Source organism: Pleurodeles waltl, chromosome 12 (assembly GCF_031143425.1).
Source record: "Pleurodeles waltl isolate 20211129_DDA chromosome 12, aPleWal1.hap1.20221129, whole genome shotgun sequence".
Classification (NCBI taxonomy): Eukaryota; Metazoa; Chordata; class Amphibia; order Caudata; family Salamandridae; genus Pleurodeles; species Pleurodeles waltl.
The window spans coordinates 388,687,490-388,705,824 of record NC_090451.1 but is presented as its reverse complement, the minus strand read 5'-3'; the positions used below and the strand labels follow the sequence as shown (position 1 = coordinate 388,705,824).

Sequence of the window (18,335 nt, the reverse complement as noted above, 5' to 3'; positions counted from 1 at the left end):
GTTGCTTGAGGAGGGTGGGGGGGGATACGGTCTCCTGTGGGGCTTATTCTGTTGCTTACGGTGGGGGCAGGGTGTCCTTTTTGGGGGTGTTCTCCGGCTTGTCTCGGAGCTCCTACAGGACACCCTCGCTGGTGGCAGAGCAAGACTGTAGTGAAGTGGCGGGCGCGCCACCTCCTGTCTTTATAGCGCGTAGGGCGGGCGGGGGCAGCGTCCACAAGGGTTCGGAGGCCCGGGGAGCCGTCCGCCTTGCATCTCCAGGAGCCCCAAGTCAGGGGAACCCCCTCCGGGGGTACAACGGCCCCCCAGACCCGTATTTACTCCGGTTTACCGTACAGCGAGGGACTTCCGGTAAGACAGGAGGGAGGAGAAACGTCCCGGAGGGGGGGTGTGTCTGTGACACGGAAAGGAGGATCCAGACGACGTGGGCGTGTCTTCAGTGCCGGGAGAGCGTCTAAGGGGGTTGTGCTCCCAGAACGCTCTGCCCTCCTCCCGAGTCCTGCATGTAAACAGGTGGAAGGAGCACATGGGATAATTCAGAGTGGACAAAAGGGTCTTGCGGCTTCGGCATCCTACTGCGGATAGCCTGATTTTATTAGGGGTCCTACACCAAATCCGAGAAAAGAGAGTGTAGAGTGGGGAAATGAAGATAAGCTCTAGCCCCTATTCTTATTACCCCGAACGCTGACAGATGGATGAGTGGAAGCATAAGGTAGGACTTGTATATTTTAAGTTATATCACTCTTCTGCACAGTGCGAATCAAGTGATCGATGAATTAGGGCGTGTTGCATTTTACTAAAATATTAGCTGAGGTGTCTTTCCTAGTGTAAATGCACAGAACAATTTCAGAAGTAGGTAATGATTGAACAGGGTGTCCTTGGGCAACAAATCTGCACAAAGGACAAAGTCCACACTCCATTAACAATTAAAGCTATTTCTTTCAATGCTTTTCCTTTCTTTCTCGGTCTAGGACTTTGCAGCCATGAAGTTCTTCCAGCTCTTCGGGAAGGCTAAGCCTGCTGTCATTGGCATGGTGCACGCACAGGCGATACCAGGTAAGGGTGATATATAATCTAGAGTAATCGTTCTCTATAGCACGGTATACCCTGTTAATCTCCTGAAATGTACGGGTTGCAGGATCACCTCGCAGTCGTTTGCCCATATCCCGCATTGTGGAAGACGCTTGTGTGGACGCTGAAATTTATGAGAATGCTGGAGTTGTAAGTACCACTGCACACAATTCTTTGTAGAGCCCCAATGGGCCATTGCAACCAATTTGATTTGTGTTTTTTTCCGTAGTTTGATGCACACATACCTAGATTAGTACTGGGACTCTTACTGCAGAATTCAAAACTTTGGCACGCTGTTTTCCTTTGTTGGCATTCGAGAACGTGAGGCCTGGTCATCAGTTCGTAATTGCCCAGGGTCTTGGGAGGTGGATATTTGCCCCATATGTTACACTACATATTCATGGGAGCAAGTGTGTATGAGGTGCAGGTTGTGGCACTGATGTCCATGCATAATTGGGTGTAAAGCTTTTGAGGAATAGGTTTTATAGTAAGGTGTGTTCTAGATGCTGCACTCTGCTACTATTTTCTCCCCACTTTTCTTGTTCTCTTACGCCACTTCACTCGTCATACAATCATAAAGTAGGCTGCCCAAGTGTGAGTGTCTGCAAAGAGCACACCACCTTGATTTCCTGAGGAGAATGAACGAGTTAATCTTATCTGATGTGCTGGTCAGGTTCTTTTGTGAACTTCCAAAAGGTTGAGGTTGCTCCTTGGACATCTTCCTCTTGTGCACCACACTGTAGTTGTCTGCTGCAGTAACACTCAAACAGTTCCTCCATCTGTGTTTACTTTTCTTGATCCCTTTATCTCTGTACCTGGGTATCTTCTTGCTCTGGTTTCATTTTTTCTCTTTAGTGGGAAATTTTACTCATCACGGTATTAGTAAAATCACTAGTTAAGATTAAATCTCAGGATTGGAGGCGAGGATTATGCATATCTTTCTTCACCTTTATTAAACATCAGACTTAACTACATTTCCCATGAACCACTAGGAAATAGGTATCCATAACAACCATTGTCCAATCACATAAGAGGTGCACGTGTGTGTGTCTGTGTGTCGTCCTGTCCTGCTCCTCTTTCTTCACTGCTCGTCAGTTAAATCTATTCCTTGATCATTACTTGGTGTTTTATTGACATTGTGGTAATTCACTATATTTGTGCTTTTCAAATGTGCGGTAGGCCTTCTCAGCCCAAGCGCATTGATTTTTTTGGTTCTGAGCAGGTCCTTTAGGTGGCTCTGTTTCATGTTGCTGCCAGAGCCTGTCGGACACGTCGTGGTCTGATAGAGAAGCTGTGTTCATTCTCCATGGCTCGTGATGCAAATAGGGACAGCCTCCTTGAGGTTTCCCTGCATGATTTCGTCTGGGTTTTCCTGCCAACCCTCACTGACACTGCTGTGATTGTCTGTTTCCCCGAAGCCAAGCTACTCGGCCGGATCGGCCATCTAACACCCTTCATTCAGGTTCAGTATAACAGCTCTAGTAAGGGGGCTGCCCTGTATATTTTATTATGGGTGTTTGGTTCATCTTGTGCTCTCACACTCAAACTCAGTAATTATGAAGTTTTTCAAGGACCATGAATACTCCTCATACTATTGGACTGAAGAGGAATAGCCCCAGAGGGACAATGCCTACCTGCAGAGGGAGACAAAGTGTTGCTGCAGGCTATTTCCAAGGCTCTTGCCCCCTGCAGGACCAGATAGGTTAGCAACCCAGATTCCAGGGAGTTTAAGTAAACTTAGATCATTAGGCCTAGCTCCTAACAGGCTTTCTTCCCATTTGTTTAAAAAGCCCTCTAAACATGATACAGAGCAGATGGAAGGCTTTGATAGATTGGGCAAAGTCTTCTGCCACTTCCTCCGCCCTAAATAAGGCCAAAACATCAATTAAAAAAAGTTTTTTTGCCAGGGCAGGACAAGGCAGGGGTGCTCCCCCAGCTGTTCTTTCCAGCAAGGCTCTGCTAAAGGCCAAACCAAACTGAAAAATTACTGGCACAAGGGATACCAAGGGATGGTCTTCCCAGCTGAGGTTCTGGAAGAGGAAGAGGAAACAGACCGAGCAGAGGTGGACCAAACGCTCCAGGAGATTTTACCCTTAAGCAATATCCTTTCTTTCCCTCGAGAACTAAGGTACAGACTCCAAAGGTTTGTTCAGAGGTGGAGGAAAATCGCCTCGGGCCCATGGGTTTTAGAGATGGTCCAGGTTTACCACATAAAGTTCTACGGATCCCCAACACTGATGGCATGTCCGAGATCCTTGAGTTTCTCATCCCAGGAGATGAGCCTGATAAATTCTGAGGCAATGGATCTTTTGACCAAAGCCGAGGTTTGCATGTCAGTATTGCACCCAAAAGGGTGTCTAAGCACCATATTCTTAGTAGAGAAAAGGGACTAAGGCTTCACACTAGTCATAAACCTGAAAGAATTCAACAAATGGTTGGTTTATCAACACTTTAAGATGGAAGGTATCCATCTTTTAAGGGATATCCTCCTGGCAGGGGATTGGATGGTGAGACTTGACTTAAAGGATGCATATCTCATTGTTCATATATACCCTCCTCACCAACAGTTCCTCCAGTTCTGTTGGAGGGGGTCAGAGCTACAAGTTCCAAGCACTCCTCTTTGGCTTATCATCGGCCCTTCAGTGCTTTACCAAGCTCCTACGCCCAGTGGTGGAAGTTCTCAGAACAAAGGGAGTTCGACTGATCAATGAATCAGTCCCCACTCCAATTAATCTCAAATTTGAGCATGACTATTGCACTCCCATTGCAGCTTTTTGATCAACTGCCATAGGTCGGAATTGAATCTGCCTCGGAGGGTGACCTTCCTTGGATTTCTCGTTGATTCAAACTCAGTTACTTTACTTCTGCTAGAGCCCACAATCTCCAAGATAAGAAAGGAACTAATAAAAGGTTTCAGACAAGACAGAGTCTCTCTCTGCCAGTTGGCCAGGATTGTGGGACTATTATTTTTGTCGATCCAAGCCATCTTCCTGGGCCCATTACACTACACAGCGCTACAGTGACTGAAGGCAGCCCATCTCAGGAGAGGTCTGACATATTCAGAGCTGATTTCCTTGCTGCTCAAGGGCAGGATGGAACTCAAGTGGTGGATAAATCACATAGAGGCCTAGAATGGCAGGGTGATTTTCAGTCCAAGACTAGACATGATTATAGAATCAGATGCTAGCTGTCTGAGCTGGGGAGCCAGATGCAGCAGCATCTCCATGGGGGGCAGATGCACAGGGAGAATCTGAAAGTTGAAATCAACGGTTTGGAACGCCTGGCTGAACCCTTTGTGATCTAGTCCGTCACCAGGGACAAGTTTCCTGCTGCATTCTTCTGAGGGTGGACTGCTTACAACAACAGATTTCGGTGACAGCTGAAAACATTCCAGGGATCCAGAATACAGTGGTGGACTGGAATTCTAGCAGTTGGCAACTGGGTCATAGAATCTTGTTAGCCTTAATGGACAGATGGAGACCATGCAATTTGGATCTGTTTGCGCCCAGAGTGAATTTTCAGACACCCCGATATGTGAGTTGGCACTTGTATCCAGAAGTTATAGCGGTGGATGCTTTCTTTCAGGACTGGTCTAACAGCCAATCCTATGACTTTACACCTTTCCTGATGATTCCCAGATTAGCAGCTTGAGTCAGGCGTCAGAAAGTGTTGTTGGTGACACCGATCTGGAAGTCAGAGGAATGGTTCCTGTCCTTGAAGGAACTCTCATGGTAACCTCCAATAGAGTTGCCCTTCATCCCTTTGAGTCTTTGGAGTCCCCAGGGTTGCCAGCATCTGCTAGTTTTGAAGGGACATCTCAAACTCATGGCGTGGAGGATTTCCGGCAATGCTGTAAAAACAACCGGCTTTTAGAAGATACTGTAAATTTCATTCAACAAGCGTGGGCCGCAGGTACCACCAATAGGTCCTAATAAGCATGTGTGGAGTGGCATCTGGATCCCCTGGGGACAGAGACTATGGATATCTTACATTTCTTGGCAGAACAGGCGCAGCAGGCCTAGCCTATTGTACTGTCAGTTCTTTCAGGTCAGCCATTTCTGTTGGCCATTGCCCCATTAATGATGTTCCAGTGGGGTAACATCCCTGGATATGTAAAAAGATGAAGAGTATTAGAATCATGAGACTGCCGAAACCCACGTATTCCAGATATGGGGTTGTGAATTGGTTTCTCTGATGTCTCATGAGTTGGCAGGATACCCTGTACCTTTCCAAAAAGGAACTATCTGCAAAGCTGGCTATTTCGTTACGATTGATTTCATGCAAGAGAGTTTCATATGTGAGGGCCTTGGATGCCTAGGCAAGGGTTTTTACACCAGAAGGTGTTACGTTTACCATCTCTATGAGGACAAAGACGAATACCAGGCCAGTATCCCATCCTGCTTTTAATGATAAACCAAACCTGTATGTGGTTAGATGCAATAAAGCATACAAGGATACGGTGGCTGAGATGAGGCTGCCAGTGAAGAGTCAAACCTTTCAAAGTGGTATCCTCTCCTTCCATTGCCAGGTGGCTAAAATGCATAATGGCGGAAGCAATAATAGATGTCCAGCTGTTTGATGCCCACTCCACAAAGGGGGCCATGGCGTCTAAGGCCATCAACGTAGGTGGTCGATTGGAGGACATCATGAATGCTGCAGACTGATCATCAGAGTCGACTTTTAAGAAGTTTTATTTTAAACCTATTTCTGATGCTGCAGCTTTGGTGCTAAGTAAGCTTTAAACATGCATACTCCTGTCCTTCATCCCTGACATAGAATGAAGAATTTCCTAGCTGTTGAAAAGAAAAGTTTCCGGTCTATTAGGAACATGGAGGTGAGGATTATCCCACCTCGAGGTATCATGGAGAATCTCCTCACCTCCCTAGGATAGTTCGATCTAACACTAAGTAACAATGTTGAATAATGTAATTGATCTTAGGAAGTGTTTTGAATTTGGTTTACTAAAGCTCTTGTTTGGATGATGTGATAACTTGATGAATTCATGCAACGACTTGGCACTTGGTATGAGAGCTCATTGTAAAGATCTGGATAACGTCTTTTACCTTTTCTCCCGTAGGTACTGAACAGAAACATGAATAGGCGTTGCGCATATATATATATATATATATATATATATATATATATATATATATACACACACACACACAAGGGCCTGTTATGTGATTGGAAAATGTTGTTATGGATGCCTGTTTCCCATTGGTTCATGAGAAATGTAGCTAATGTTTTTTATTAATGTTCTTTGAAGTCTGCTGGTTAATAAAGGTGAAGAAAGATGTGCATAATCTTTTCGTCCGTGTCCTTGATAGAATTGAGACTTTCCTTCTCGATAGCTAGGAAATCTGTAATTTCTAGTCATTTATCTCGAAGAATACAGTCAAGCGCAAATTTAACATAGTTTGCATTTTGGTGCTTCAGCAGTGCAGTATTGCTCTTCTGGAGTGTCAGATTTTTTAAAGCCCTTGCTTAGCTTACCCCTTCTTTTTCATCATCCCTATTGCTGACTTTTTCAACTGTGACTTAATTATCATCTCCAGTCTGTCCTCTCAGCTTAGACTTTTGTGTACTTGAGAGGAGTTTCCTAAACAGTAGTTTTGGGTGTGCACTTTATAGGATGATATTTCTGTATTTCATGCAGTTCTAACAGTTCATGCATAGCGCCTAGCACAGCCACTGGTTAAGAACTTTGCTTGTCCCTATTGCCAGCCAACAGAACTGTCTGGCCTATTGTTGCGATGAATGTTTCCACCCGGCCATTGGCATGTGGCCATATTGATATGCTTTTCTCTTACTGGAAAACTCTGTGTGTTGTACATTTTTCCAATTGTTCTCCAATAAACAGTGTTCAGATTTCAATTTTCTCCACATTCGGAATGCCATTTGTGTTGACCGTTTTTTACAGGGCTTTTACTATGGACTTGCTAGCAATAGAGTTGTCATGATCCAAAATACAAAATGCCACAAGCAGTCATCAGTAGTAGGAAAGTACCCAACCATTCTTCTGATACACAGCTACCACCCAAACTAGTAGTTGATGGATCACCACTAATGTTGTTGCTGAACAACAGAGTTAAAAAGATGCAAAAGAAAAGTAAGAAGAGCTTATAAACAGTGCAAAACATGCAGCTATTGACAATACCTTATTATGAAATCATTCAGGGCCTGACCTGACTGTTTTTGGCCTTCAACATTTTGTGGAATGCCTATAAATCTGAGGTTGGTTCTTCTGGAACGAGTCTCTAAGTCCTCATTCTTTCATTTTAATTACTTAAGTGCTGTTTGCATCTCTTCATGCCTGCATTTGTAGATATTCCCCAAATTACCTAATATTTCCTCATCTTCCTCAAGCTATCATGAAAAGGTTTCAAGTTTAGCATCTACTTCTACATCTTTCAATTTTGTGCTTACTTAACACACTTTTCCTCCTGTGTTTAGCTGTACCTGATTGCAATCCAGAACTTTTCATTACATCTGATGAAGCACTGCGGTTATGCCTGAACAGTTTTACAGACTGGCTCAAATGTGATGTTTTCTTAACATTCAGGCGATAAGATACTGTGCTAGATATTTGTTCTTGGCTCCTTGTAGATTGTTTGAACTCTGAGTTAATACTGACTTTAGAATCAGAAAAAATAATTTGCTGAATTTTACTGCTCTTCCAGTGACTATGAACCAACAGACTCTTCAGATCCCCAAGAGCCTTTAGAATGTTTTGAAGTTGCTGATAGGGTGAAAGCCCCAGTGGGTGCTAATTACCATCCAGTCCAGACTGACAATAAGGTAGAAAAGAAGGACTCGTATTCTTTTTCTGAAAAGTGTTAGCGTATTGACCCTTATCACTATTTAGTGTGGCCTGACTTGATTTTAAGGCTTCTGACAAACATGGCCACTTATGTGAGAAGGGCACAAAGACTATACTACACATTAACAGTACATTTCTCAGACACAGGGGCTGCTGTAGTGCTGTAGATAGAGATGTAGTTCTACAACACACCAGGCAACGTGAAATCTCATATGTAAATTTGACAATCCTCCACTTTCATTACTTTATTCAGGCAGTCCAATGGCAAAGACAAAGCCTTGATTCTGCAAAAATAAACTACAAGACATGAGAATAAAATGCATGATGTTTCAGTCGAAACTCACAATCATATCGTAAGAGAAATTGGACCTGGATAGAGGGCAGGAGAAAGCAGGACCCCGGACTGCACAAATGGGAAGGGACGGGCCACTCCAGGAGTAGAGTGCTGCTCCTGATTCCTATCTGCCTATAACACCAGGCCCCAATTCCAACGTTGCCTTTAGTTCAGGTTCTGGATTGGAGAGGACACATGGATGGTTCAGGGTTTATCATATTTTAGAACAATCAGTTCTTGTTGTGTATGTGGTACAAAAGAATACTGCAAAAGTCTGCTATAGAAATGCTGAGTGGATGGTAACCATATACCCTCAATTTCCCCCTTCTGGGTTTTATTCTTTAATTTTTTGACCGATAGATCCTCTGTCGGTGGACCTTTCAGTACTTTCAGTTGTTTAAGAGATCCAATTAAAAGAGGGTTAGTGATGCAGCACGTGCAGTGACACAAACCTGACTTAATGTTGCCTGAGGAAACCCCCCAGGTGGAGACTGAATCAAAAAGTGGCCTGGCTGCAGGGGTTTTAGGTATATTTTTATAGCTTGCAGACACAAGGAGCTTGAGTTTTGGCTGAACCGTAACAAAGATATAAAATAAAATGAATGGTCATTGATATAAATTGTGGTGGCTGTAAACATTCATTGTCTCCTGCCGGGAGAAGTAAACTCACTGATGATTGACAAAAAGATGTATGCCACTGTCTGGGCATTGAAGACATTCTGTCCCTATTTGTTCAGTTTTTCTTCACTGCCCTGACCCAATACAAATATCTGAGATGGATGATTGTCAATAAAGGTGACAACTCGAAGTTGCTTTAGTGGTCATTTTCCCTTCAAGATTTAGATTTCACCTTACAGCATAAGGCAGTGATGTCACATGGAGTGGACCTTCCATGATAAAGAAAGAACTTTGAGTGGTGCCCCTTTAATTGAGTCTAATAAAGAGGCTTTTATATTCATATGAACTTTCATGGGGGGAGCGCCAACTGGGTACTTAACTCATCTTATATGAGACAATCTTCTTTATAGTTCTATAAAAGGTTAGTCTGTTTGATAAAATACCTTTAACTATGGTTTGTTACATAATCATGTTTTTACTCAACAGGATGGCTTGATCGTGGAAAACATGCATGATGTTCCTTACTCACTTTCCATCGGCCCAGAAGTTACAGCAACTATGGCAGTAACCTGTGCAGCTGTGAGGCAAACTTGTCCACGTCTGCCGCTAGGCATACAGATTCTGTCTTGTGCAAATCAACAGGCAATGGCAGTCGCTCTAGCAGCAGGTAATGTATTTTCTTTACATGAGTACACAATTTCATAGCACCGGTCGTAAACATTTTAGACGTAAACTGCCCTCACCTCACTATCACCTCAGCAATAATATGTTGAAGTACTGGAGAGACTCTTCTGGTCTCTTTTATATATACTCAGTCTAAATCTATTTTACCCCATTCCTGTCATTCTGCGTTTGCATTTAGAGCTCTTTAGTCATTGAATATGTATCTTTCTGCCTCACAAATAAGCCCTTTCCTATTAGTCTACAGACATATACGGTTCCACTTAAAGCTCATTATGTCGATTGTCTGATGTTATTCTATTCCCATCACTGTCCTCATTTGTCTTTTCTGCTCTTCCTTGTCCAAAGGACCTATGAAAATGCTGCAAGGATGCACTCTGGCAGATTTTCCCTCTGGCCCTTGTGCCCCTTTTTTTTCTTCTCCCAACAGATGAAGCCAACGGCGCCACCATTGGTTCTGATGCCAATTCTACAGTGGCCTTCTACCCCTGCGGTTCTGCCGATCTGATTGTACCCCCGACACTGGCTCCAGAGCAACCCATTGCTGGCTCTCAACCCCTTGCATCTGTGCATAAGTCCACAAGGCAGGCACAGCGTCGAGTGAAAGAAAAATAACCTTGATACTACTCCTAGCTGTATAATCCATTTTGCACAGACTTATATCAGGAAGATCCCCAAGAAGTTTTTCAGAACTTCCAAAAACTGACAGAGGCTAGCAGGGTTGACGCCTACCAACAAGTGAAATATTTGGACCCCGTGGTACTCCATCCCCTGAGTCCATCCATAATAAGAAAGGCTGCAGATAGTATAGAGTTACATTTACCTACTGTGGAAACCAAAACCAACATCCTTACAGAAGTGCTACAGTCTTGTGTCAAGAAGTCATTTAATGTGGCTCTCCTAGACCTTTCACTAGGTACATTGCTATCCTCAACCCCGGTAAGTCTAGCACCAGAAAGTATAGAACTGCTCCAGGTGACCCCTTATTTTTGTCTGAGCACCATTCAGCAGAAAGCCTAGTTATTCAGGTTTTGTCTAAACTCACTCCTGGTACTTTCCCTACTTCCCCAGTAAATAGGGAGTAAAAAGAAATGAAGGATTGGGCCAAGAAACTATTTGTGACTGAAAGCCTAGAGCTTACTTCCTTAAATGCCACATGTCTGCTTGAATGCTGTGTGCATGTACATTGGATATGGCAAGCACCTTCATCTCTAATCTTCCCCTGAAACTTCAGGTTCACTTCCAAGATTTCATCCGAGATGGCACCGGGCTTCTGGACAGGTAATCCATTCCTCTCTGGATACAGTTCATTCAATTGCCAGGGCTATGGGAACATCCATTATTGTCTGAAGACACACCTGACTGAGAACGTCCAGATTCTCCTCCGATGTTCAGTCCTCACTGATGGATCTCCACTTTGAAGGCACCAACCTATTCAAGAAGAAGGCCTATGCAGCCTTGGAACGTTTTAAGGCAAGTACTGCCATGGCCTTTTCCCTTGGTTTGCTACTCACAGAAAGGAATATCTGGGGTTTCGAAAGTTTTGGTATCTTCGGGAGAGCCCTCAGCTTCTGCCAATGCTAAGCAGCCCTCACTCAACATCAGTCGCAGAACCTCATTTTATGATAATACAGGATTCATGGATAAGGTAGAGGCCGACCGGCCACTCACAGTCACTCCTTCATAATCTTCCTCCTTCCCAGCCACCACAAGGGAGCAGTTCTAGTTCTTTCTTGTCAGTTCATTTCAGGCCAGTTGGAGGCTGGATTTCCCTTTTTCCACAGGCCTGGAAGGTTCTTGCAAATTGTGGAAAAGGAGTATTGACTACTCTTCCAGCAGTTTCCACACCAGATACCTCACTCACAATCTGACCTTTCCCAGGAGCACCTCTCCCTTATGCATCAAGAAGTGGCATCCTTGTTTCAGAAAAGAGCAGTGAAGTTGGTGCCAGAGCAGGAGACTGGCACTTCCTTGGTCTTTGTCTATTCTTGGAGCTCTGGGTTCTGAACATCTTCCTCCACAAAGTAGAATTTGAAGATGTCATCTCTTGCTTAGGTTCTTTTGGCACTCAGTCAAGGAGACTGGATGATGTCCCTCAACTTTCAGGGGGCGTATTTCAATATACCAATCCTGAAGTCTCACAGGAAGTACCTGTGCCTCAAAGTTGGCTAGACTCTGCCAGTTTGCAGCCCTTCTGTTTGGCCTGACATTGCACAACAAATCTTAACAAACATGTCGGCGGTTGTAGCGGCACATCTCAGGAGGTCAGGAATTCCAGTTTTTTCCTATCTACACGAACAACTTCTGAAGGCCAGGACTATGTAGATTGTGCCGTCACATCTATAATCAACAGCATTCTTGCTGATCAACTTTCCTTCTCAGTGCCTCTTGTTCAGAGGGGCAGTACTGGATACCACCTTGGGCTCAGCATTTCCTTCAGAACAATACAGTCATCCAATTCAGCAATTCACATTGCCTGACGTTCTATAGCATCAGGGGCAGCATTTTGGTTGAATTTAACTTTCCACTTCCCTGCGCATTTCCTTCCATACCGTTGATTCCTCCAGTTATGAGGAAGCCTCACCATGACTATGCCAAAGTCATCCTTGTGGCTCTGGAGTGGCCGGGAAGGGAGTAGTATGCACCTCTGCCAGTGTCCTGTGATTCATCTTCCTCCCCGAGTGGATCTTCTCTCCCAGTCATAGGGTCGAGTTCTTCACTCACATCTCCAGAAACTACACCTTCATGTGTGAAGAGTTAGCAGGGACTATTCACTGCATTTCAGCTATGTGACTTTGCAGTGTATGTGACCTTATCTTCATGTCATTTTTCCACCAAAATGGTTAACTCTGGTAGGTGTCATAGGTTTGTTGCTTGGTAAACAGATCAACAGATTGACCCCTTGAAGGTGTAGCTGTCAGTCATCCTCAAGTTTGGGCTTTCTTTAGCCCATGGATGCTGTTCTGTGGATACAAAGTAGAGGTATCTGGCAGCCTTGTCTACTTTCCTCTGTTTACAGGATCAACCATTCCCTTTTAAGACCACCATTGTTTAGCATTACTTGAGAGGTGTTTTCTTTCACTCCGTTTGTTAAGCGACAGTGGGATTTAAATCTGGTTGTCACTTTTTTGAAGGGTGCTTAGTTTGATCCGCTTTGTACTTCTCCATTACGACTCTTGACTATTAAGAGGTTTTCCCTTGTTGCTATCACTTTCGAGCAGGTGAGTTGCAAATACTGTGCATCAACCACCCATTCACCACTTTTTATCCCAACAAGTTGGTCTGCAGAACCAGAACTGGTTTCCTTCCACAGGTGGTGACCCCTTTCCATCTGGGATAATCCACTACCATGCCGTTTTTCTAGTTCGCGGCTCCCTCCTAGGGGGAGGAGAGGTTGCATAGGATGGACCCTAAAAGAACGGTAAATTTTTATATAAACCGCATAAAGGACTACCGTTAGGATGACCAGCTTTTCATAGGTTATGAGGCAACAAAACGGGAAATAGTGCAGAAAAGAACATTGTCCTGATTAATTATTTTATGCATCCAAATCTGTTATGCTATTGCTCATAAAGATCCACCATAGGGCATTATTGCTCATTGTATCTGCACAATCTGTGCTACAGTATTTACTGGTATTTACCCATCAGGGCCATCCATCCTGGAGATGAGCAGTGCTTCGGAGAGGTGAGGAAACTGCAGCTTGAAGTATCTGTTACAAGAAAAAGTAACTTACCTTTGATAATGATATTTCTGATATTTACCTTCAGATTCCTCATCAATCCTTCCCACATCCAAGTTGATGGATGGTTATGGGCCTGAAATAATAAGATTCCGGTTTCCGTTGTTGCACAACATATCTCAGACAATGTCAATCTCATGTTGCTGCCTCAATGGCACCTAAAAAATGGATGAGAAACTGATGTTGGCATGATAGTGTGAGTGCTGTAGGTAGTCGGCGATGCCACAGGGACATCACTACCAGCATCGAACAGAGCTGGTGCCCCCTACCTTTGAGAATGATCTATGGAGAAAAGTTTTCTGGACCAGTCTGGCACCTGGGGGAGACATCTGCTGGTAGATAGTGTATCCAACAGAAATATTGTTACATCAGGAAAGTAATTTTTTTGTCATGAAACCACTTAGGTCCAAATCATTCCCCATAACTCACTCAAAATGGCCAGAAAAGCCCATTGACACCTGAAAGTCTGCTGAAGTCACTTATAGGGGAATTGGGTAAAATCCAGTGACTGGGCAGAGACTATAAAAGTTCAGTGGCCCAGAGGCCAATCAGAGTGGGACTATAAACAATTCTGTGGCCTGTATACCAGAATCCCTGGGTGAAGGCACACAATATTTCCCAGACCTCTAAATTGTAAGCCATCAGTCAGAATTGATATTTTGCTGTGCAAAGGATTTTCATAAGTCTCTGGGCACAGACTTAGTAATCATCTTCTTCAAAGTTAAAGCTGGAAATAACAGACTGGGGTTTCAAATGTGACAACTGCTTGATAGTTTCTGACAAGATTGAGAGACAGCTGGGGATTAGACACGGATGCCTCCTGTCTCCACTGTAGTTTACTCTGGCTATGGAACCATTGGTGCAATATCTGCAGGCTGCTCTGCAGGACTTCCGGGATACAAGTGGGAGACCCCGAAGATATAGTGTCTCTCTGCACGGATGATGCCTTGATATATCTGTGGAACCCAATGCAGGCAGTGCCGCTGCTGCTGGTCGCCCTGCGTACCTTTAAGAAGCTATCGGGCGTTAGCATGAACGTGGGTAAGTCCTTGGTTTTCCCTACTGCGAGATGAGCGGAGGTATCTGGGTTCCCCTCCCTGACTTGGGCCTGTGCTGGGAAACCAAACATTTCCACTCCCCAGGTATACAGGTGGCACATACAACCGATAAGCAGTATAGATACAATATGGGATGAGTCCTGGCGGGCATGGAAACCATGTTAGCTTTCTGGAGTAAATTCCAGTTATTGGTCACTGGTAGGGTGGCGACTTCCAAAATGGTATTCCCACCCTGCTGCATTTATGTGCTACAGAACACGCAGTGTCCTAGTGATCATTCCACATTTAGGAAATTTGACAGCATTCTGGTGGCCCTGGTTTGGGCTAGCAAACGCAGTAGGGTGGCGCTCTGGGTCTTTAAATTAGATATAGAAGAAGGGGGACTTGGACTTCCGTTCATAGAATTGTACTATATGGCGTCTCAGTTGAAGCATGCCATAGACTGGTGCGCTGAAGGCCATAATGGGGAGAAGAGACTATTGACAGTTATGGTGAATGAGGCTGAACTGCCACACTGCCTCATTGCAAAAGCTCAAGTGCATACACAGTAACCATACATAGTGCAGCACGCACATGGGGATCAGTGGTCTGTCGAGTCCTACACTTGGCCCCATTTTCTGTAGCTTACCGCTGTGGAGGTTGAGGCCCTTTTTTCAAATCAAGAAAGTCATGTCCATGTCAGTATTGATTGAGGGTTGCTGTGAAACACTGGGGGACCTGAACAGTGTATCAAGTTCGGGAGGCACGAGACGAGTTTGGGGTGGGACCTGGTTAATTCCTACAGTTTGTCAAACTTACAAAAACAACCAGCAAAATCTGGCCTAGCATCCCCCAGACCCCCCTGCCTACTCTCATGCTGGAGGTCTTACTCAATGGCAGAGCTACCCAAGTGCTAATCACAAAGTTATATAGTGCATTGCGGCGAGGTCAACCAGTGGCCCAGTTGGAGGCCAGGCGCGGCTGGGATGAAGATCCAGGAAAACCCCTTACAGATAGTGATTGGAAGAAGGCATGTACCTTAGTGAGGGGAATCTCTAGTAATGCGTGATTGAAGCTGACACATTTTCACGTGGTACATTGAGTCTACCTTTTGCCTTAGAGGTTGAATCCCCATTCCAAGGGATTAAACTGAGGCAATTCTCAGGTAATGTTCACTGCACATGGCGGTAACTAGGTGTCTTATGTTTATATGCATCACAGACAGGGTTAAGTAAAAGGGTAAAGTTCAGTCTTAACAGCACCAGTTATGCCCCTGGGCCCTCGGTGATACTTGCAGATGATCTTTTGTGATGTCCTCAAGCACCTGAGTGAGCGAGCTTCATGCAGCATTGTTCCACATTGGTTCTCACATGTCTGCTCAGTACAGCTGGGCTGTGCAGATCCTGTCAGGCAAGCATTTTCCTCTTTAGATTCTTTTCTCCAGCCTGAAGAGAAAGGCAGTCATCAGTAGAGTGCTGCCCCTGGACAAAAAGTCCCTCTGCTGTACTGGAGTACAACTCTGCTTAGAGATGGAGATAAATATGGGAACAGTTTGCTTATCAGGAGGGCGTTTTTTGTGTTTAGAGCTGAGCAATCAGTTCTCCTGCAGCCTTCATATCCTGGAGGATCCTCAAATCATAGAAAACATGGCCAATGCATGATCAGCTCATGCTAAGACCATGGCCAAGACCATGGACAACAGGGGCCTCTTTTGAACTGGTTCTGCCAAACCTGGGTACAATGTATGTTCAGTCTTAGAAAACTGTCCACACCTCACAGAAATATAAGATATGACAGGAAAATGAAGGGAGGTTGAGATCACACTGGCTGGCAGAACCATTGTGGAAACTATAGTGGCTTTAAGCCTGACACCCTTCCACTAAAGCACTGTATCCCTTTACAGGTCCACAATGGAGTGGACAGTTTCGCACATAGCCCTCATCCATCTTAGATTGCCAAATTAAAAGGAGCCAAAATGCACTCCACCAGGTACTCTCATAGACATGCATACAGACTCCACACAGTAGATAAACAGACTGTCTGTGTGTTCTACACATTTGGAAGCAAAGGGTAAGAGAAACGAGCGTAAAGTAGGAAACTTTACTTAGAGGAGGACGCATGTAAAAAGCCATGTCCCTTCACTATAGGTCATGCTGTTATCACTGCAAGGTCTACAAAGCCTGGGTTAAAAGGGCAGTAACTAATCACCAAATGAGGGGTGCACATAGGATGCTACCTCGACCTCAGAACACCGCTCTCATGTCTCACGTTTTCATGTCTCACGGTGTTCAACAGGGAGAACCTGCACATTGTCATGCTCACTGGGGTTAAAACAAAAAAAAAGACATAGACCTTATAGGAAACAACACAGCAAAGCCATAGCGAGCCATTTTGGATACTTACAGTCCTAACACATCTTTCCAATTGAAATTCTCATGTTGTTCATATGTTTACAATACATGCAAAATAAAACACATATGTTTATGACCGTGCTTTCCTAAATATGAATCTGAAAACCGTCACCTGGTATAGTCAAAATATATGTATGAAAGTTGAGCATGCAGCATTTTTTCTCCTTAAAAAATTATGCTTAAACTAGAGGAAGCCAGCACATGTGTGAATACATGCTTTCAGAATCAATCAAATGTACTTTTTTAAATAGAAGTTAGAACTCTAGTTTATACTTGTTTAGAATTTAAATTATTTGACCTCTTCATTGTTAGGTCTGGATTTCATCCGTGCAGAGGGCTTCATCTTCTCCCATGTTGCAGATGAAGGCCTTGTCAATGCCTGTGCTGGTGACCTTCTCAGATATCGTAGGCATATTGGAGCAGAACATGTTCAGATTTTTGCCGATATTAAAAAGAAACATAGGTAAGAATTTTTGTTCTTTTTTTTTCTATCCCCTTGTCATTCTATGTGATATATTGCCCAGTCATCAGCCTGTCTCCAAAGAAAAGGCCCCCAATAATGCCAGTTGAAGAACAAATGAAAATATTAAATATAAGAGATAGGTGCACTCTTATAATTTCAACACTCATACTTCAAACTTGGATTAACATTGTTTTCTCTTGAACAGTAGTGGTCAGAAGTGGAGTTGGAATAATAAATCAACCCAGTGCAAATAAAGGTCAGGCCAAAACTTAATGTTCAATATGGACTCTACACTGGTTGGCATTAAGTAGTCTCATAAGGTTTTCCTCTGTCATTTAACTTATTGTTGGGGTAGCTGCTCAAGTTCTAGGCTTTTTGCTGATGTCAACATCCAAAGAAATTTAGACCATGTGAATAGTTCTGCGTTCGCTAACTGCTGGTGAAGGTGGACCAAATGATGTTTCACAGATGCTGTAGTCCCAGCACTGGCGTGAGCATTAGAGAGAGCTCACATCTTGCAGGGCTCGCTCTCAGTCTTACAGTCTGCAGTCAGTGTGGTCACATCCACGCTCTGTGGCACCAGGGTGGTTTTTACTGTTGGGTACAAGGCTTAATTCTCAGGACCATTTGGTAGAATCTTGTCACCTTTGATGAGGTAATGCATTATAATGTGCTAAACCATAGGATTTTTGGTAGATGTGGGGTACACCCTTGTTGTAGAAAGTTCTTACGTTCTGTGCACCAACAATAATATCATGCGTGCCATTTTGAAAAAGGTAATAAAGGGCACTGACCCATGCAGCAAAGTTTCACAAACACTTACTACAGAGTTCGAAGTTGTATTCAGAGGCTCCTACGACCACTGTGGGTCACGACTATGTGTCTGGATCAAAGGCATGAAAAATAGAAGGCTGGGCTTGTCTGTCTGTGCTTGCCGAAGAGGAACAACTGTCCCTGCTAATACTAGCACTCCTCCAACCCGCTTTCAAGCCAGAAAGGATCTGAAGACCCATGCCACTAGAGAACATCGAACCTCTAAACGAAAGGAGCCACCCCTCCTTATACTATCTTGCTTCTTGTAAATTATCCTGTATTGTATACCTGGGATCACTTTATGATACTCTCTTGCTAGATTTGTGCTTCTCATAAACCCAGGCATGG

The 18,335-nt window shown here is 44.1% G+C and overlaps 1 protein-coding gene across 5 annotated transcripts in view; it reads left to right on the top strand.

Annotated features, from left to right (window-relative positions):
• The window catches only part of LOC138267638 (uncharacterized protein F13E9.13, mitochondrial-like), a 98,162-nt gene that overhangs the window by 1,483 nt on the left and 78,344 nt on the right, over positions 1 to 18,335 (top strand). For 3 of the 5 annotated variants that reach the window (XM_069216751.1, XM_069216750.1, XM_069216754.1), the window contains exons 2-5: positions 969 to 1,053; positions 1,136 to 1,218; positions 9,327 to 9,507; positions 17,024 to 17,174. In XM_069216751.1, the coding sequence (XP_069072852.1) occupies positions 981 to 1,053; positions 1,136 to 1,218; positions 9,327 to 9,507; positions 17,024 to 17,174 (488 nt within the window). In that variant the 5' untranslated portion in view covers positions 969 to 980. Of the gene's footprint in view, positions 1 to 251; positions 349 to 369; positions 710 to 968; positions 1,054 to 1,135; positions 1,219 to 9,326; positions 9,508 to 17,023; positions 17,175 to 18,335 lie in introns of those variants that run through there. The other 2 variants (XM_069216753.1, XM_069216749.1) reach the window with 2 other exon arrangements.